At 37.4% G+C, this 18,632-nt stretch overlaps 1 protein-coding gene across 1 annotated transcript; it reads right to left on the bottom strand.

Annotated features, from left to right (window-relative positions):
• Positions 1–6,505: 6,505 nt before the first annotated feature.
• Positions 6,506–15,513, bottom strand: LOC137193060 (T-cell-specific surface glycoprotein CD28-like). The gene is made up of 5 exons (XM_067604245.1): positions 15,277–15,513; positions 9,384–9,514; positions 7,269–7,404; positions 7,023–7,177; positions 6,506–6,840 (listed from the first exon to the last, which is right to left on the bottom strand). The coding sequence occupies exons 1-5, from the start codon at positions 15,341–15,343 to the stop codon at positions 6,757–6,759; spliced, it is 573 nt and encodes a 190-aa protein (XP_067460346.1). The 5' UTR covers positions 15,344–15,513; the 3' UTR covers positions 6,506–6,756.
• Between the last annotated feature and the right edge of the window lie 3,119 nt (positions 15,514–18,632).

The raw sequence follows: 18,632 nt of genomic DNA, 5'->3' as shown, positions 1-18,632 counted from the left end.
TAGACCAAATCTGTATCATTTTGACTGTGGTGACCTAATAATATGCAGCTGACAGACAGCATTCACAGTATTTGCTACAGAGAAGAAAGGGATGTTCTCTCATTATGAGAATACAATACTGCAGAAAGCTTCTGTAGGAGTAGGTGGGAGCAGAGTGATTACACAATGCTTTGAGTGAGGTGCTGCTGTAGTCTCTCGCTATAGAAATGTAACTAATTCAGCAACAGTTTGTTTGCTACCAGCATTGAAGTATCACTTAATATCACAGGAGGATGTTGAAGACACCAAATCGGCTGCCACAGAGAGGAAAGATAAAGTGAGGCCCATCAATATCTGACATAATGTGTACGGTAATTACTGATAGCGCTGTCCTTGCCCGCCAACATGTCTGACCATTACCACAATAAAGTTTGTCCAACCACCTCCACAGAACTACTTAGCACAGTAAGATGCGTTGAACTGCCTCAAGCTTGTCAACAAAAATTTCATTTTTATTTATTATTACATTTCATACTTATTATAGGTCCGCTTTCAGGAGAAAAGTGAAAAATGCAACCTTTAGACAACAGATAACATAGACGAAACTAGAAATATAGCAACTGGTACACCACTTTAAGGTAAGTGAGGGGTAAAGGGGGAACAGTGGTCCTTCATTTTATGTCATTATCATTTACAGGACATAAAAAAAAGACTTTGTAAAATGAGATGCAAATAAATTTTCTCTTTTTTGACAACTGCTGTGAGGTGATGATGAGTTAACTTGCCAAATTGTGTCTCTGACAGCTCCTCCATCTCAGAGATCAGCAGGATGGATAAATTGTCTTCTTCAGAGGCCTTCATTTGTCTTCATTTGACAGAGTGAGAAGAGGACGCAGTATACCATGATAATGTCACATGTACTTTCTGAGGTGACACTGAGTCAGGTACTGGAAGCAGTGAGCTTATGAAGGTCAAGCACCCCTCAACATTGAGGGCCAGGGGCCTAATAATAGATCTTGATACAAAATGCTAACAGTAAACTGACAACAAATTCATGAGTCACAGCCGTACACTAGTCTCTGTGGGCTTTATCACATCATTGTGACAGTGCAGAGGAGTAAAAGCAGTTAGCAGCACTACACTGTAACATGAAGCTTTTTATTGAAAGACATAGCCTCTATTTCTATGCACATTAATATTGTGAAAAGATTTTTCAATTCACATAATCAAAACCTTCATTTACTCAAATAACTAAAGGAATGTAGATGCTGTCAATGCAGACAATTCAATCGAAATCATCAAATCTTTATTTTTTTGATCATTGCTTAAAAAGCCGTGAAAATAAATAATGTAATTTGTAATATACAGTATATGTTGTATGTGTGTTTTGAATTTTTTTTTTTCATTGCTTCCTGCATGATGTAATTAATGCAAATTTTTCACATTTGACTCTGATGGAATATTGTGAGTGACTCTTTATTTTTAGCCGTATCTATTATATCATCACAATTTTTTCTTCTTCGGAATATTAAAATCATTTTTGCAGTTACGTCTGACATACATTTAGTTCAGACCCAAACCACTTTACTGTGGAAAACAGCTAATTCTGTCAATGTGTTTTCAAATACATTGTATTGAAAGTGCTGATGTTATGACATTTGGCCTCCTCCTGACGTCACATATGTGTTTTGCCTGGAAACACTCTCTGGGGTTTAAGCCCCATTCTTACTGAAGTAACAGTCAGCAGTACAGTCTTCAGTCACCCGGAAAACAGTGGTTTATTTTTTGCTTGTGTCATTGTTTCAGTATGGTTCAGTATGAAGTTCAAAAATGTAATCAGGAGCTGTCAGTTAGTCAGTCTTGGAAATGCAATGCAAGAAGCTAGTTTCAGTGTGATTTATCTCCAATAGAGCCACAAATCTAATCTCTTTGCTTCCTGCTAATGCAACGCTTGTGTTAATTTTATCTGTATTAAGAAGATTAAACTCCCACAGCACACTCAAAAACTTTATACACTTAAAGTCACATAAGCCGTGATTACAGCCATTATTATAACTAATGAATGAGAGCAACAACAGTCATACTAGCAAGTTTACAGAAATACAGTTTCTTCAGCCTACATTTTTTATAATTTCATGTCTTCTATAATAATCGACAAAAAATGCTCAATAAGGCTTTCCAAACACTGAATACCACCATTCAAATGAAGGAGAGGTCTTTGTTTTGTACATAGAGGTATATGTCATTCTGAATGTGGCCTAAGAGTCTACAGCCATGTTAGCAGCTCTGCCAGGCTGTACTTAGGCCTGAAACACCTGTTACAGTTTAACCAGTGACCATATTAACTGGCCACTTTCAGCTGAATGCGTTGTGGTTGCCCATAGTTACGGCAGCTGTGAGCTCAATGCTCACATCGGCATGATAACAGGCTCATAATGACAATGCTAACATGCTGATGTTAAGCAGGTATAATGCTGACCTGACCATGTTCAACATGATCTTAGTTTAGCATGCTAACATGCAGTAACTAGCACAGAACACAACATGCAGCTGAGGATGATGGGTCATTAATTTTACAGATTCTGGGTAATAAGCCATAGTATGGGACAAACTGAAATTTTGACCTAACAGTGACACTAGAGTAAGAGTCAGAGGATCACCAAATTCTCTAGGATTCATCTTCTGAAGACCATGAATGTCTGTACAAAATTTCATGACAATCCGTCAAGTAGTTGTGGAACCAGATGGACCGACAGACCAACATTGCCATCCCAAGAGGCTTTCCACTAGCATGGCTAAGAAGTATGTCAGACTCAAATTCACTTGACAACTTTATGACTGTGATGACTGAAAAGGAGTCTAGAAAAGATTGTGAAACCCTGATTTAGTGACAGAGAAACAAGGAATTTTGCTTCTTTTGTGAGAAAGTAAAATTACTGATTTTCCAGTCTCTCTGTACTGTATGCCATCACTCTGACAACATTGTAGTATATCTCTCACTGTCCAAGTATTTGGCCAAACAAGCATTACAAAAGACAAACTCAATGGCATTAGGGAACTAGTCTTTATCCAGTAGTGTCCTCACTAGAAAAGCAATAGCACTGATATTTCATTCAAACACTAAAATTAACTGAAGTTTATGCTTTCCTGACAAGTGACCCTTGTGTTCGCACAAACCTGTTAGGGAGCTGATCAAGGTGGATGGTTGGGCATACAAGTGTCTAACTTTGACACTGGAGACTGTGGTTTGCATCCAGTCAATGTTAGTTTCTTTTAGCCATGACCACGATCTTCCCCTAACTTTAATCAAGTTGTTTTAGTTGCCTAAACATAACCAAACATTAACTAATTAACCCTGTTCAGATGTTCAGATCATGTTCAGATATGGCAACATGCTTGGAGGGGAGGATCTAACCTCACCTAGTTATTACCTCTCTGTTTTTCTACACACCAGATCAGTAAACTATTAAACAGTCACTATACACTACTGTGTGCATGGAAGCAAATTAATACTACTAAATGAACAATCCACTTCACACTCTTGTGGTGAACGCAACTTATCAAGTTCATCTGTGAACTTCTTGGCAAACAGTTGTTGCATCCAGCAGTTATGGACAGTCCTGGCACCAGAGGAAAGTAACTGGTCAGGTAGTTGGTTTCTATGGGTTGAACATACGTTAATTTAAGACTTTTAGGAGGACACCTACATGTTCTGTTGGTGTTTTCAACAGCTGCCGTCACCATGACAACCATGACACATTCCCCTGAGAGTCACTCAAGCACCTGTTTCGGTTTAACCAACTTTCAGCTGAATGCGTTGTGGTTGCCCGTATTGTTGGCAGCTGGCTCCTAAAAGCTGTATCAATTTTACTTTAATCAATCAATCAGTGTGTTTATTATCTACACCAACCATTTACGGAAGTTCAACTGAACTCAGCAAGAAGCGTTTGCCTCATAATGTTTCTTATTATGTGGGAAACAAAACGTAGCCTATAAATTGGCGGTGCAGCTATGGTCAATCTTGTGATTTTATACTGTTATCTTTAATTGGAAAGTGGCCCATATTCAACCAATTAACCTGCTTTGTCATGGTGCACACAATAAAAGTAGAGTTTGTGGCTAAATATTGTGTAAACTGTGTGGTGACATAGTCACTATTCACTGGGTTTGACCAGCCTACCGTCTGTTTAACTTGTGACCATCAGTGTGGATACTGCAACAAGATTTGGCGATTCATCTCAAGCAAGCCATTTAAAAAGATTAATGTCAGAAAAATAAGTGAGGAAATGTGAATGTTGTTGGCGACACCATTTAACTTACATAATGTAATACAAAAAGCGCCAGACAAATATATACTGTGTTGAACATACGATAATTTAAGACTTTTAGGAGGACACCTACATGTTCTGTTGGTGTTTTCAACAGGGCCTCATGGGCCCTTTTACATCATTGGGCCTGTGGCTTGAGCACCAGTAAGCATTAAAACAGTGTTGATGCTGATTTCTCCTGGGAGGGCCAAATAACTGGATGGGCAGGCCTGGCCCCCCAGAGCCTGCCCATAATGCCGGGGCTGATTATGGAGCAACATTATCATTCATTTGGAATTGTCTTTCTGTCCACCTGGTGAATGTAAGTCCAATATTCACTCGCTTTTAGCTCTGTTTTTGCTTTCTACCACTCCCAAGAGAAATATCTCTTTAGCCGCTAAATTCTCCACTATGTTCACTAGCTAGATGCTGCTGTGTCAGTCTGCTTGGTGTTGAGCAGGTTGTGTACAGTGGGTTTTTAGAGCTCTTTCTCTGTAAACGTTGCAGGCTGGACAGCTACTGTGAACAATGAGCTGAAACTCGCCATAAAGCTCCATAAAGGCGAGGGGAGCTGCAGAGTCGGGTGATAATTATCTGAAGGTGCATCACCACGAGTGATTACTCTGACATCTCCCATTGTTGTTTGATATATTATAAAACAGGCCTTTCATTACACATAAAGAGTACATTTTTGTTGTTTCCTGAAACATATCTTGTCATCTGATTGACAGTATATTTGGGGTGTGTCATTATATTTGGGGTGATGTATGTTCATGTTTTGGAGCTTCATGGTGCTTAGAGGAGGTAATTTTGTCTTCAAAGAAATTTCTCTCCTGCTCCATTTAATATCTTTGTGTCTGTTTCTAAGGGGGAAGGGGAATCACAGTCATGACATGGTCATTATTGTAGTTCGTCCCAAATCCACCTGCTGATTTTGTATTTCTCCCACCAATAACCCAGTCAGCCTCTTTTCCACATTGTGCCCAGTTTATATAGTAGTGGAACTAATGGAACCAACCCAGGATCACTGAGAATGCAACACATATTGTAAACTGCTCCAATTTTCTCCTTGATAATTAAAATTTTCTAGAAAACAAAACAAAACAAAATCTTATGCCTGTAGCATAATTTGTAAGGTGTCACAATCATCTGCTCATTTCCTGTGTGGGCATGAAAGCTGTTATTTTTAGTTATGATAATGTTTTACCACAGAGACACAATTTTCATCATCAGTTCAAAGTAAATTGACGAATGTGACATTTCTGAACTATTCAAGTTGTAATTTGACTAAGAACGAGGAAAACTTACTCATGTCTCTCCAAAACCGTTCACAGTACAGTCCCAAAGTGCTCAAAATTAACAAAAAAGATTAATTCAAATCGTGATCACAGTTAAAATGATAATAGGAAAGCTGTTTCTAAGCTGTTAGATATTTCCAAAGAGCACAAAACTTTCAAATAAACATTTTTATGCGTTTATTTTTTTTTTTAATTTTTTAAAAGAAAATATTGAGAATACAGTGTACTACGGAGTCCCTAAAGTCCCAAAAGGTGGTATTTTTTTATCTTGTGCACACAAGATAATAACTTGTTCCTATATGATATTAACTTGTGCGCACAAGATAAAAAAAAACAAACCACCTTTTGGGACTTTAGGGGTTCTGTAATGTACAATTTACATGCAATGTAATATTTCAATAGCTCTTCACATTGTTAAACTGCATCTTTATTTCAGTATCTTGACAAAGAAAATGTGGTAATAATAGCAAAGTAAGAGACATAATATCATGAACATCCCTGCCCACTGAACAAATACACACTGTCCAACTCCAACTGTATGTGAAAAATACAGACAGAAGACAGCATTTTGTTTTAAAGAGTAATGCTGAGTATTTTCAGCTTTTTCAGTTTGCAATCACAAAACATGAGGCGAGGTCTATTTGAGAAACCTGAGCAAAGATACCCTGGAATTGATGGATACTGGTGTTCATTCTTCTCATCCAGACCAAATTAACTGATTACCTCCACTGCAGAACATGCTGCACAATTCATTTTTGCACAGTAAAAACATGCTGGTCATAAATATTACAAACATTTACATCTTTTCTTCAGTCCCCATTACATAATGATTTAGGGGAAAAAAACATTCTAAACAGTTATATTGACTGTATTAGCCAAGTGTTGCATCTATATTTTCAATGACAAAACAATACATATATATATATGTGTGTGTGTGTGTGTGTGTGTGTGTGTGTGTGTGTGTGTGTGTGTGTATGTATATATATATATATATATATATGCATTAATTCTTTCATGTAGTTTAATGTCAGCTTTTAACTAAAAAACAAGTAACTGAGATTTAAATTACAATATTTGTAATTTAAATCAACTCTCCAATGTATTGAAAAGTCTCACATATCATCAATTTAATAGCTTTGATATGTTATTGTATATTACAATATAAATTGTCATTAGGTTTTGCTGTGTTTCCTTATCTCTCCAGGTCTGGTGTTGACATACTCATTTGTATCCTCTTCATCCCTCTTCAGCTTCCTCTGAGGAATACGACACACAGACAGAGAAATCATCACAAGTCATTTTCATATGTATAAAAGAAGAATTGTTCATGCTTTGTACATACATGCTAACGCTAAACACTTCTGGATTCCTTCACTTACTAAACCTAATGGGCATTTCAGGTCATGTATGTGAGGTCAATTCATCCTTTCATTCTCACCCGTAGAACAATGCTGCAGGTGATGCATGTGATTGACAGGCTGTAGACCAACAGAACACCACATCCTGCCCACAACACCACTTCTGGGATGAGTGGAGACTTGACTTGGCAGCTCTGATTGGCTTCTAGGGCAGTCTCATTGGTTTTCTGCTTTTCTATGAGCCAATCAGAATGGGATTTATATGTTATATACTGTATATATGCAATATCATATAATATATATACATTTTTGGTTTTGTGTCTTACCTGCCACTATTACTTTAGTGGAGTGACACTCCTCTTTGTATGGTGGAGGATAAATCACCTCCTTCTTACAGATGTACACTCCACTGTTGTTGGCTGTGATTTCATACTGACTGGAGAACACTCCAGAACCAGACTCCTGCATAAAGGAAGAGGGGGAAATGATCATGCTTTATACTGCAAGACATTAATTGCAGAGTAAAGACTGCAAGTAATACTAGAATTGAAGGAGGTGACTTGTAAAATCACAGTTCTGTCACAGAGCTAAGTCTCAGCTGCTGCCCCCATCAGATTAATAAACAGTAAGGTTAAGAATTTTAAGTAATAGTGTTAAAGTAGAAGTTAAGATGTGTTAATGGTAAGGATTTGGACCTGATGATTAGGATGGTAATATGATTTGTAATGTGATCTTTACACACACTAAAGGAGAACATGGATTAATATTTGTGTCAGAAAAATATTGAGAGTACTAGATAATCATGCGTTGTATGCTGCCCATAACAGCTGAGTCTCATAACTGACTCTCAGCCATATGAAGTCAGATTTTATCAGTAATGCACAGTTTATATGGGATGATAAAGTGCACTCCAGGACAGGTATTTTGAGACATACATTGTGCTTTAACATCCAAAGAGGAACAATACACTTTCTTACAAGCTGTTTTTGTTTTAAATTTGTTTTAAATACATAATGTGGGATATTACAGTATTTTCATCATGTGAAGGCTCACACAATTGTCTCATCTCAAAGTCTTTATTTTTCCTTTTTTCAATTCCCTTTCTTTATGTAAATGGAAATAAAGAGGTAGGCACTGCAGTAGCTCTGTTTCAACAGATTTAGGATGTCATGACATATCAAATGGTTCATATTGCTTCTCTAGATTTGTAAGTAGAGTTTCAGTGATTGTAGATTGCAAAAAAAAAAAAATTAACTTATCTGTTTTTGCCCAATACTTAATGTAAAATGCAACACAACGGTGGCACAGTATGTGGTTGGATGTGTCCTTGGCTTGGCTTGAGGGGATATCCACAGTCCCTTATCTTGATACCATCAATGATGTCATGCTCAAAGTCATAGTAAAACTGAGAATTTTGAGGTTTGAATTTGGGGCGTCATGCTCATGCACCTACAATGTTGTGAAACCTTGTAGTGCCTGGGTTCAGTAGACTGGATTGCAAGCCAAAAGTGCTTTTGTGAGAGTACATACACTGTTACGTACTTAACAGCAACAGAAAGTGTGATCTGAACATAGTGTCTTCACAAGTGTTCCTGATCACATCCTGAGTACACTTCAACATCACTGCAGCAAGATGCAAACGTCAAACTCTGGAGGTCAGCAAAAACAGGATTTTGCTCTTTAAAAGAGTGGCTGCACCCTGTCCAATAATCCTGCTTGCACTGCCAACTAGTGGTGACAACAAGCTTTTTCCACAATCTGTGCAGGCGTGATCTCATTTGATGCTACAGTACTATGCTACATCACAGGTGGGTGTGGTCACAAGTACAACAGCCCACCTCTGAAAACAACTAGCAGTGATGTTGGGTGCTGTAAAGGGATCAAGAGACTTGGATCCATTAACCCATTGCAGCAACCTAGTTTGTGCTGCCATCTAGTGGTCGGTCACTGCATGCACTGTCCACAGCCTCTGAAGTTCAGTACAACTGTGATGTACCCCAGCTCACGCCTACAGGATTCGGCGTGAAATTACTCTGTAAAGAAACCACTTGCTTAGAATTTCAATGCAGTGCAGTCCTGCAGCAGAGGTGAGATATTGTGGCAGGTCTCAACACTTCCTGTAACTTGTCAATCAGATTCAGTAAAGTCTCGGCAAAAGAAACTAATTGGACACTCTTTCGAAAATGTAAATAAATATACTGTGATGTTATTATTGCGGTTGTGCAAAAGCAATGAACACCTATGACATATAACGCAGAAAACAATATAAATTGAACTTACATGATCAAAAAATGAATATAAGTTTTTTCTTTTTTTGTGAAATCATTTGTGCTTTGGAATTTTAAAAAATCACAACCACTGAAACCTACAGACCACAGACCTGTGGTTATAAATACAAATAGTACAAGTACAATAGCTCTCACACACACACACTGACTAACCTTGGACAGACGTATTCGGCTGATGCAGCTGTCATTGAGAAGGAGCAGGTAGCTGAGTTCGGAATTGGCCATGTTTGACGGACAGGATATGGATACTTTACTGAGGTGTGACACTGTGACGGTGGTCTCCACTGTTAGACAAACAGACATACAAGAGGCTTACAAAATGGTTATCAAAATACCAGAAGCAAGTGCAGAGTAATCATTTGTAGTTGTCAGTGACAAGGGAAGTTCCCCACTTGAACATTATTAGAAACTACATATAAAGCCACACAAAGGAAGTATTACTACAAATGTGTTGAATGTTAAAACACCTGGTGTGTAGTTGCTGTATGATGTATGAATAAAATTCTTCACTTCTGTCACACTGAGGTTTTTGGAGGGGGGCGGTATTCATTTGGTTGCAATCTGCAACAATCAGGAATATGGCAAAATCACTAAAACATAAAGTCAGCTAAAATAAATATGGGTGTTATCTTATTGGGCTGTGACTTGACCCTGAAGCAACATGTAAAGAAAGTAGTCTAGTTGTGTTTTTATCAACTGAGGAATCTCTTGAAAATAAGTTCTGTCTTTTAGTAATTATACATGCTTTTATATCCTCCCCCTTCGATTAATATTGTCTTGTTTACTTGCTTGAAGAGTCAAGCTATGGAGCAGCTCAAAATTGTTCAAAATTCATCAACTGCTGACCAGAACAGAGCATTTCTCATACATCACACCAATCTTGACCTCATTGCGTTGGCTTCCAGTCTCCTTTAGAATCAAATTTTAAAGTACTCTTAATCACATACAAGGCTCTGCCTGATCTGGAGTATATAACTGAACTCCTTATACCTTACTGTCTGAGGCCCCACAGGTCTGCCAGTTTGGGTCAGGGTCAAGTTAAAAACAAAGGGTGATGAAGTCTTTGCTGTACCGGTTCCTTGGCTCTGAAACGGCTTTCCACTGAGCATTAGGTCAGCTGACTCGCGCTGCCTTTAAATCTTGTCTTGAAACTGACTTTTACAGAATGGCCTCACTTAACAATGGATAGACTTGCTTTTACTTCTTTTATCAAGAGTTTTCTCTTTTATGTGTATGTATGTGTGTGTGTTTTTAATGATACAATAAAGTCTCTCATCAAAAATAAACTTGTTTTAAATTCTAGCAAAACTAAATGTATGCTATTCTTTTGGTCACTGACGCGTATCCAGCCTATCGCCCATATCCATACCCTTCAGGGTTCTGAAACTGAAACTGTTGAATGTTTTAAATACTTGGGAATCTGGCCGGATACCAGACTCACTTTTAAGAGCCATGTGGAACACCTATCGAGCAAACTGAAAGTCAAAATTGAATTATTGTATGAAGAGAAACAAATCATGTTTCTCATCTGCCAGTTGGAAGACCATTGTACAATCTACAATTATGTCTGCACTTGATTATAGTGATATTATGCTTGCTTCTCCCTCTGCCTTAAAGCCTTGTGACTCACAGTGCACTGTGCTTCATCATAGCTGATAAATTCCTCACTCATCATTGCATCTTACACGAAAAAGGTGGGAGGGTCCTCATTCACTAAAAGAAGGAGCAACATTGTATGTTGTTTATTTATAAGGCTCTTCTGCAAAAACTGCCTCATTACCTCTGCTCTCTGGTTACATTTAAATACAGTACTTACCATGTCAGGTCACAGGACATTTTAACATTTGCTGTACTGAACAATGAACTTGGAAAAAGTGGGTTCAAATACTGTGCTGCGTACAAATAGAATGAGCATCAAAAAATGTGAAGAATGAGAAAGTCCAAACTTTTGTCTGGTACTGTACACTGTAAAAAAATGATTCCGTGGTCATGTAGATTTTAAATAATGTATTACTGTAAAGTATATTCAATATAATTATGTCCTTGAGTTTGAGGCAATTATTTAAGTAAATATCAAATAAAAATGTTTGGAATAAAATCCATTTATTCTAGTTAAATAAAACATAAGCATTCTGTTTATATGATCCCAAATAGAGAGAATATTGAGTGAATCCAACCTAATGAAATCAGGCAGTTTTTAATTGAAAAGCACTTCCTGTCAAAGTGCCTTTTTTTGAATGCGGCAGGCTATCATCTAGCCACATTTGAAGAAAGTGCAGAAGGCGCATGCCCCTCTTATTTCACATTACTCATCTAAGATAAGGAAACTTATTTTGTTTTCACTGGGTTGGTAAGGACAACACATTTATGGTGGTATAATAACTTATGCTATATAACAATACAAAATTAGTGACCACAGAGAGAGACTCAGCACAGTATTAGCATTTCTGCTATCATGCATCATATGTTCTTGAAGTGTTGTTGATATGTGCGATGATAGATGTGTAAATAAGTATATTGGGTTCCATGTTAGGGTTAGAAACCTTTTGATAAAGGGAAATGTTGGGGGTTATCACCGGAAGTATAGCAAGCATCTTATTTTCGGAACTGCCCTGCCACACGTCTGTGTCGGAACTTTGTCGGAACTTTTCGGTTTTTGGTTACATTTTAGCGCTGCAATTTTATTCCCTTTCATGCATACATCTGTTAATTAGGAGAGAAGTGTGTTGAGGCCTGTGTGTGTCGCAGGGCAGCCATGTAGATTAGCTTGTCACGCTAGGCTAGGTATACTGTAGAGACTGTAGCCCCTTTTACACAGGCAGGAATATTGCACCGTTATTCTGCCTTGCTGTTCTGTATAAAACGTACGAACACGGAAATGGGGGGGCATTGTTGTTAAGCCAGCAGCGGAGTTCCCGCCAGAAAAGTTGTTAGGCTGGGTAGCAGGGGAGGGTTTGGGCTGAGCTAAACGTGTTGCTGTGTGTAGAGGTGTTACTGGTGATACATGGGTTCCGGTTATACACTGTTTACATTACTTGCCCATCGTCCACACTGTTGTTTTGCCTTTTTTATAGAAATAAAACCCATTTAGTTAATTTTCGTTTTTTGTGCCAAAGGTGGAGCATTTGGACAAAGACTGACGATCATAATGGAACTGCTGGATGTACAATACTTGTCAAGACTAGAGAGGTTGTCCTTCGGTGCCTTAAAGAATACCTTGGAGAACATGGGGGACATCTCATCAAATAATTCAACATAAGTGAACTTAATTTGCATTAAACTAATTCAAGGACTGTAATTCCTTGATTAGATGCTGTTGACAAGTAGAGTGATACAGATGTATGGCGACGATTTTCAGGGCTCTAAATAAACTTAAACTTGAAATTTTGCTTTAATTTGTCATCCACCCATACATTGACACAGAGGCCCTTTAAAACAGCTCATAATGGCAATTACTGTGATCACAAAGGCTGGGGCTTCTGCAAGTGACAGCCTAAAGGACATTGGAACTGTTATTGAGCGAGTGGAAGTCATCACAGGACTTGAAGGTATTGCCAGGGCTTGCTCTCTACTCCTTGGCTTGACCTATGCACCTATGCTTGAAATGAGACTGTGGTCACAGTGCACACTTTTGTGCTACACAATGTTCAGCTTCTACATTGCTTGAGAATTGCACATTTGAAAGTGCCAAATTTGTAAGTTAGTACTGTTTTTGACTCTATCCCACGAATGTAAATGAAATTTCAATTGTGGTCGGTTTTTTAATTGTGTTTGTATTGATCTAATTGAGAAAGCATACAAAGAAATCTGTGTATGGACAGATCACCACTGTGTAATATGACAGTTTTATTCATTTTTGTTTTTACAAGAATTTTGTTTGTGGTCAGCATTTAAAGTTTGCTTTGAAATGCAGTGTCACACCTGCTCTTACTTACATCAAAGTTTGAATGATTAAAAGTGTTTTGTCAAACATTCAATGTCATTGTATATTATTTTGTAGTATTTTGAGTTTTATTTCTTCTGTACTATCTGGGACTCTAATCTTACCTTAAAATGTAGGTCACAACATAAACACATGGAGATGTTAAGAAATGCAATGGTTCCTAAGAAAGAAGAATATTTAGATTTAATTTACTGCATCAATGCAGTGATTAATGTAGATTATTATTACTCAAATATATAATATTGATATGTATAATTAAATTAATTTAATTAGTACCATTTACACATTTAGAAGTTTCTGTGATTCATATGTACTCAATATCATTGTTTAGGTTTTAATTAATTCCTTTTTGTTTTCTATTTGAATCTACTCATTTTAAATGGATAACTCTAAATGGTCTCATTTAATTTATATTTACTCAATACCAAACACAATTATATTTGATTAATAATATTGCATGTATATCCAAGACCACAGTAAATATGAGAAATTATATCCACCATCTCCTTTGGATAACGTTACATTAAGCAGATATAAGAGACATGACCTGATGTAACAGCTTTTACAAGGTTTTTGTCACTGGGATTTCTCTGTTATCAGTTATCAGTCAGTGTGTGTCAAGTCTACTGAACTCAATGCCCTCCCATTCATTAGAATTGAGCCCTACTTTTTACTGGGGGAAAAAAATGCAAATGGTGCTAAAAGTAGCCAAAATAATTGCAGTTGGCCCCAAATTTTTACCTGTCCAATCAGATGAAAAGTAGCACAACTGGGTGGAAATCTGGTAACATTGCAAAAAAGGCATGTAGGGTGGCTGACTGCCTATTGCAGTCTCCCTGAATGAAAGGTTGCAGTTGTAGCCCATGATTGTGAGAATGTTTATGTGGATGCAGAACTGAAACAACTCTGCTTTATGAGTGATGTTTGTCAGCCTGTGTGTTAAGTGACACCAAGTTGTTATTCTCCAAATAACCTGTTATCAGTGAAAATGATTCCATAGTGAATACTAATTCAAATCGGAGTTTCACATGCATGCATGTGTTGTGTGAATTATTTTGTGAAGTATAGTCCAAGATGTCAACATGTGGTACATACAAATTTACTGTGACACCATTTTCCCACATTGCAATGCACAAAAGATTCATTCACAGCTTGCAAAAAAGCAAGAAAAAAATATGCTGTATATACAAATATGTTTTGTCTTTGTTCCAAAGCCTTTCTATTAGTCTCAATTTGACAACTGCCAAAAACAATTTGATATCAGTATGTATTACATGACTCGGAAACGGGATAATGTAGTGTTTATTCTGTTTATTTATTAGAATGTGAAGAAAAATTGCACTCAGTGTGTAAATAATCCCTTAAACCATTACACAGCTCAGACCTCAACTACCTGCTCCTTCACAATGACAGCTGCATCAGCCAAATACATCTGTCCAAGGTTAATCAGCGTGTGTGCGTGAGAGCTATTGTACTTGTACTATTTGTATTTATGACTACAGGTCTGTGGTCTGTAGGTTTCAATGGTTATGATTTTTTTTTAATTCCAAGGAACAAATGATTTCAAGTTGTATTCATGTTTTGATCATGTAAGTTCAATTTATATTGTTTTCTGCTATGTCATGCTATGTTTCTTATATGTCATAAGTGTTCATCGATTTTGAACAACATTTATTTACATTTTCGAATGTCGAGTGTAAAATCAGTTTCTTTTGCCTAGGAGACTTTACTGAATCTGATTGACAAGTTACAGGAAGTGTTGTGCATTGAAATTAATCCCTCAAACCATTATCAGTATAATTTTGCCATCTTTTCTAATATTTTCTTACAATCCCTGAAGTGCTCTGAGATCAACTGCAGATCTTCGTGATGTGAAGAAAAATACTCAGTACAACCGAGGTGAGCATAGAAATTATCAAATAGGTTTAGCATTTATTTTACCAAACTCCGTTTTTTCTGACATCAGGATCTGATTCCAGATGTTTGACCACATGAAAGTCATTCTGAAAGTTGTGATGTTGGCTAAAAAATCTGTCTAAACAATTTCAGCCGTCACTTTGCTGAACGCAGCCCAAGTGTAAATCTGAAGTTAACTCTGCTTACCTGAGCATGTTGTGACCTTTCCATCACTCAGACACACAATCACCATCCACAGGACTCCCGCTTTCATCTTGTCCTTGTGTCAATAATTCAGTGTTTAATATTAAGCTGTATCGAGGAACAGTGTCTTCCCCTGCACAGTACAAGGTGCAAGGGGATTGGTACAACACTCACTGCAGCAAGGTTTGTGGCAACACACTAACGAAAACCATGTCTGTTCAGTAACACAGAGCAACTGAAGAGAAATGTGACTTGAACCAGATAGGAGCACTTCCTGTGTGAAGCTGTGAAACCGTATATATTATGTACCCAAGTGTGCAACACACAAATACACACAAAACAGGTAAGCCTGCAAACATATGCACACACATCTAAATACTAACACACATCTATATACACTGTTACAAACATACACCCATGCATGTAAACATGCTTATACACATGCACAAGGCATACAAATACAATCTCGCCTCAAACATACACATACAGAAATATAAAGGCAATGAGGGGGATTATAAACCACCATATCGCCCACATTTAGATGAAAGAGCTTCCCATCACACCTCTGACTTTTTCTAGAGAAGCATTCTGAGCCTTCCCCTATAAAAACCCGGGGGGGGGGGGTTCCTTTTCTCAGAAATTTTAAAGGGAGTGTTCAAAAATGTTGTGGTCATTAAGGAGCGACAATAAAAAGTACAGATTTATGGACTTAGTGCCTGGACATAAAAGATTCATGACTGAGCATAAAAAGATAAAGTAATATGATAAATAACAATGGTAAAATGAGAAGGTGATGCGGTGGACAAAAATAACACTGTGATCATCATCACAGCATTGTTTTAATACCAATGTTGTAGGAGCTATTTATTAGTTTGTTTAATAATAATTAGTATTTGTTTTGAGTGTTTGATGACTCTAGATATTAGCTTTTATTTCGAGTACATTTTTAAGGTATTTTCTTTTGCTAGTTATTTGTTTAATTTGATTATTTGCCCTTTTAGTTTTTGTTTACTAGTATTTTGTTTTCCTTTGTGTTATTTTTGTTTTGTTTTGTGAAATGCGTGTCACTATAATCACCTCAAGTTATATAGGTAGGTCGGTCAATATAGGACCAGCATGCACCGGGGAGGGTCTGTGGGTTGTTTTTTTTTTACCACAGCAAGAGAGGCAGCAGGAGCGATGATTCATTTGCTCTTTTGTTTGCTTGCTTGCAATTCATAGATAAACTTCAAGAAAACATGGATACTAGATATATGTTAATATTGATAAGTTGATATGTTCCTTACAATTCTGGTGAAATGTTCAACTCAGGTTTGTAGTATTGACTAAAAATGTTTAAGTAGAACAAAAAAAACATGTTCTCAAGTTTTAAAAGGTTTTTTGAACCAAGTCACACACACACATACACACCAAAACCCCACAATTGTTCAGAGTGATTTTCAGCTACCCAGATCATTTTGATAATATCTGATTGGGTTTTGAAATACCTGCCAGCTCCCCCTCACACTAATCTCTAATTCCAGGTTGTTGTAATTTTTTTTGTTGATATTTCTAAATTGCAATATGCATTGTTGCCAAAAGTTGGAGCCACACATTATAATTCTTGTGATGATCAAAAAATTTAACTGCATCTCTTTCAAGAGACGATGTTCCAATTACCTCACTATGAAAATAATTGTAAGAACTTTTGAAAGTAAAAATAGTTTTGTTGATTATTTAGAGTAACCAGGACACTTTTTGTATAGCAATGTTGCTGTTACATTTTGAAACCAAGCAGCAAACTCGGAAGTACCAAAAACTGCAGTTCCTCGAATGGCCACTTGAGGCTGGCTTCAAAAGCGAGTCAATCCCCATAGACCCCATGTTAAAATGCCCAACTTTACAGCAGAAATAAACATGTTTACAGCCTAGTACAAAAAATGGTTTTGGTCTCTATAGCCACTTTCCCTGTTCATGACAACAGTACACGGAGTGAATTTTTATATAACTCACCCATTTAAATTTTATTAAGGCTTAAAATTATGTGTAATTAAGGGCATGGCCACTTTGGTGACAGTTGGGTGCCATAACTGGCAAGTCACTACCACCGCCACAACATTGGTTAGGTAACATAACCATGGTGTAACCATGATTCACAGAGTATAGGCGTAACCATTTCAGTTGCTATTTCAGTGTGTTTTCAGTTCATGAAAGTGAATTTTAACATTTTGGTCACCTAAAAAGATCTTGTTCAGTGTTTGGTTGTACTAACAGAACCCCTAAAGAGTCGGATGTTCAACGTTTTCCGCTAAGCACATTTTGTTTTAATGGTTTTAAGCCTGTTTTTCACCAGCAAAAATTAGCATTAGCATTATCACAGTTAACCATATGCTGTGTCCAAAATCACATACTTTGCACTACATACTCAATATATGTACTATCGTTCAACATACGTTTGTGTGAATAAACAGTAGTATGTATCTTTTTGGACACACTGAGCTGTAATTATCACATCACTTCCTGAGAGCTTCCTTGCTGGTTGGAGACATGTAACCTCTGAACCAATTTAAAATATATAATACATCTAACAAAGTGAAACCTTACTTGAAGAGTTATTGACATAACGCAAGAGCTGCCTTGGTCGCTGTCCACCATTGTCTTTTATGTTATTGTTGTTGTTGTCACTACTGCATTGCATTGTGGGATATTTATGCCAACAGTATGCCTGCTTGCATACTGTAATATTTCCCCGGAAATAGTATGCAGTTCACGTACCATTGGTTTCATACTAAGGTTTCGGACATACTAAAAAATCTCACAAACTTTTTTAGTGTACTAAATAGCATGTCACTATGATGTTTTGGATGAAGCCATAGACTGTCAATTATGAATGCACTGTGCTAATCAAGCTAGCCACTTGCATTAGGGCCAGGTTCACCCTCTTGTCCAAATATGGTCACTTCTGGCTCCAAAAATCCAAAATGGCGTTTGGACAATGGGACCGACAGGGTGAAAAAGGTACCTTTCAGTTAGTTTGGTTCATTTTTTGGTTCATTGTTTCACAACCTATTTTGCATTGTGGTACACAAGAAAACAGTTTCTGTTCTTGTTCAGGCACAGAAGGACTTTGACATTGGAGAAGTGGTTGCCTGTGCAGCCCTTGCATTTCTGTTGGGTTTCCAATGTTGGGACTGATCAGTTCCATCCTTTCTCTCATCAGGGGGAACACTAGAGGTTGACCATTTGCAGGGAGGTGTTCCTCCTGCCTCTGGAGAGGATGGTGGTCTGCCACACTTGATTTTGCCCTTTTCTGCGCTTGTGAGTGAGGTATGAACTGCAGCCTGAAACCTTCACAGGGCCATGGGTTTCTGCCTGGGTTT

The sequence above is a fragment of the Thunnus thynnus genome, chromosome 11 (assembly GCF_963924715.1).
Source record: "Thunnus thynnus chromosome 11, fThuThy2.1, whole genome shotgun sequence".
NCBI classification, from domain to species: domain Eukaryota; kingdom Metazoa; phylum Chordata; class Actinopteri; order Scombriformes; family Scombridae; genus Thunnus; species Thunnus thynnus.
Note: the sequence above shows the minus strand (reverse complement) of the source record. Positions and strands in the feature narration are given on the sequence as shown.

Bases quoted from the DNA above. Each gene is read 5' to 3' on its own strand.
- LOC137193060 (XM_067604245.1), bottom strand. From the start codon at position 15,343: ATGAAAGCGGGAGTCCTGTGGATGGTGATTGTGTGTCTGAGTGATGGA. The intron at 9,515-15,276 runs GTAAGCAGAGTT...TTTGTCTAACAG, and splicing joins AAAGGTCACAACATGCTCAG to TGGAGACCACCGTCACAGTG. The intron at 6,841-7,022 runs GTGAGAATGAAA...CGTATTCCTCAG, and splicing joins CCTGCAGCATTGTTCTACGG to AGGAAGCTGAAGAGGGATGA.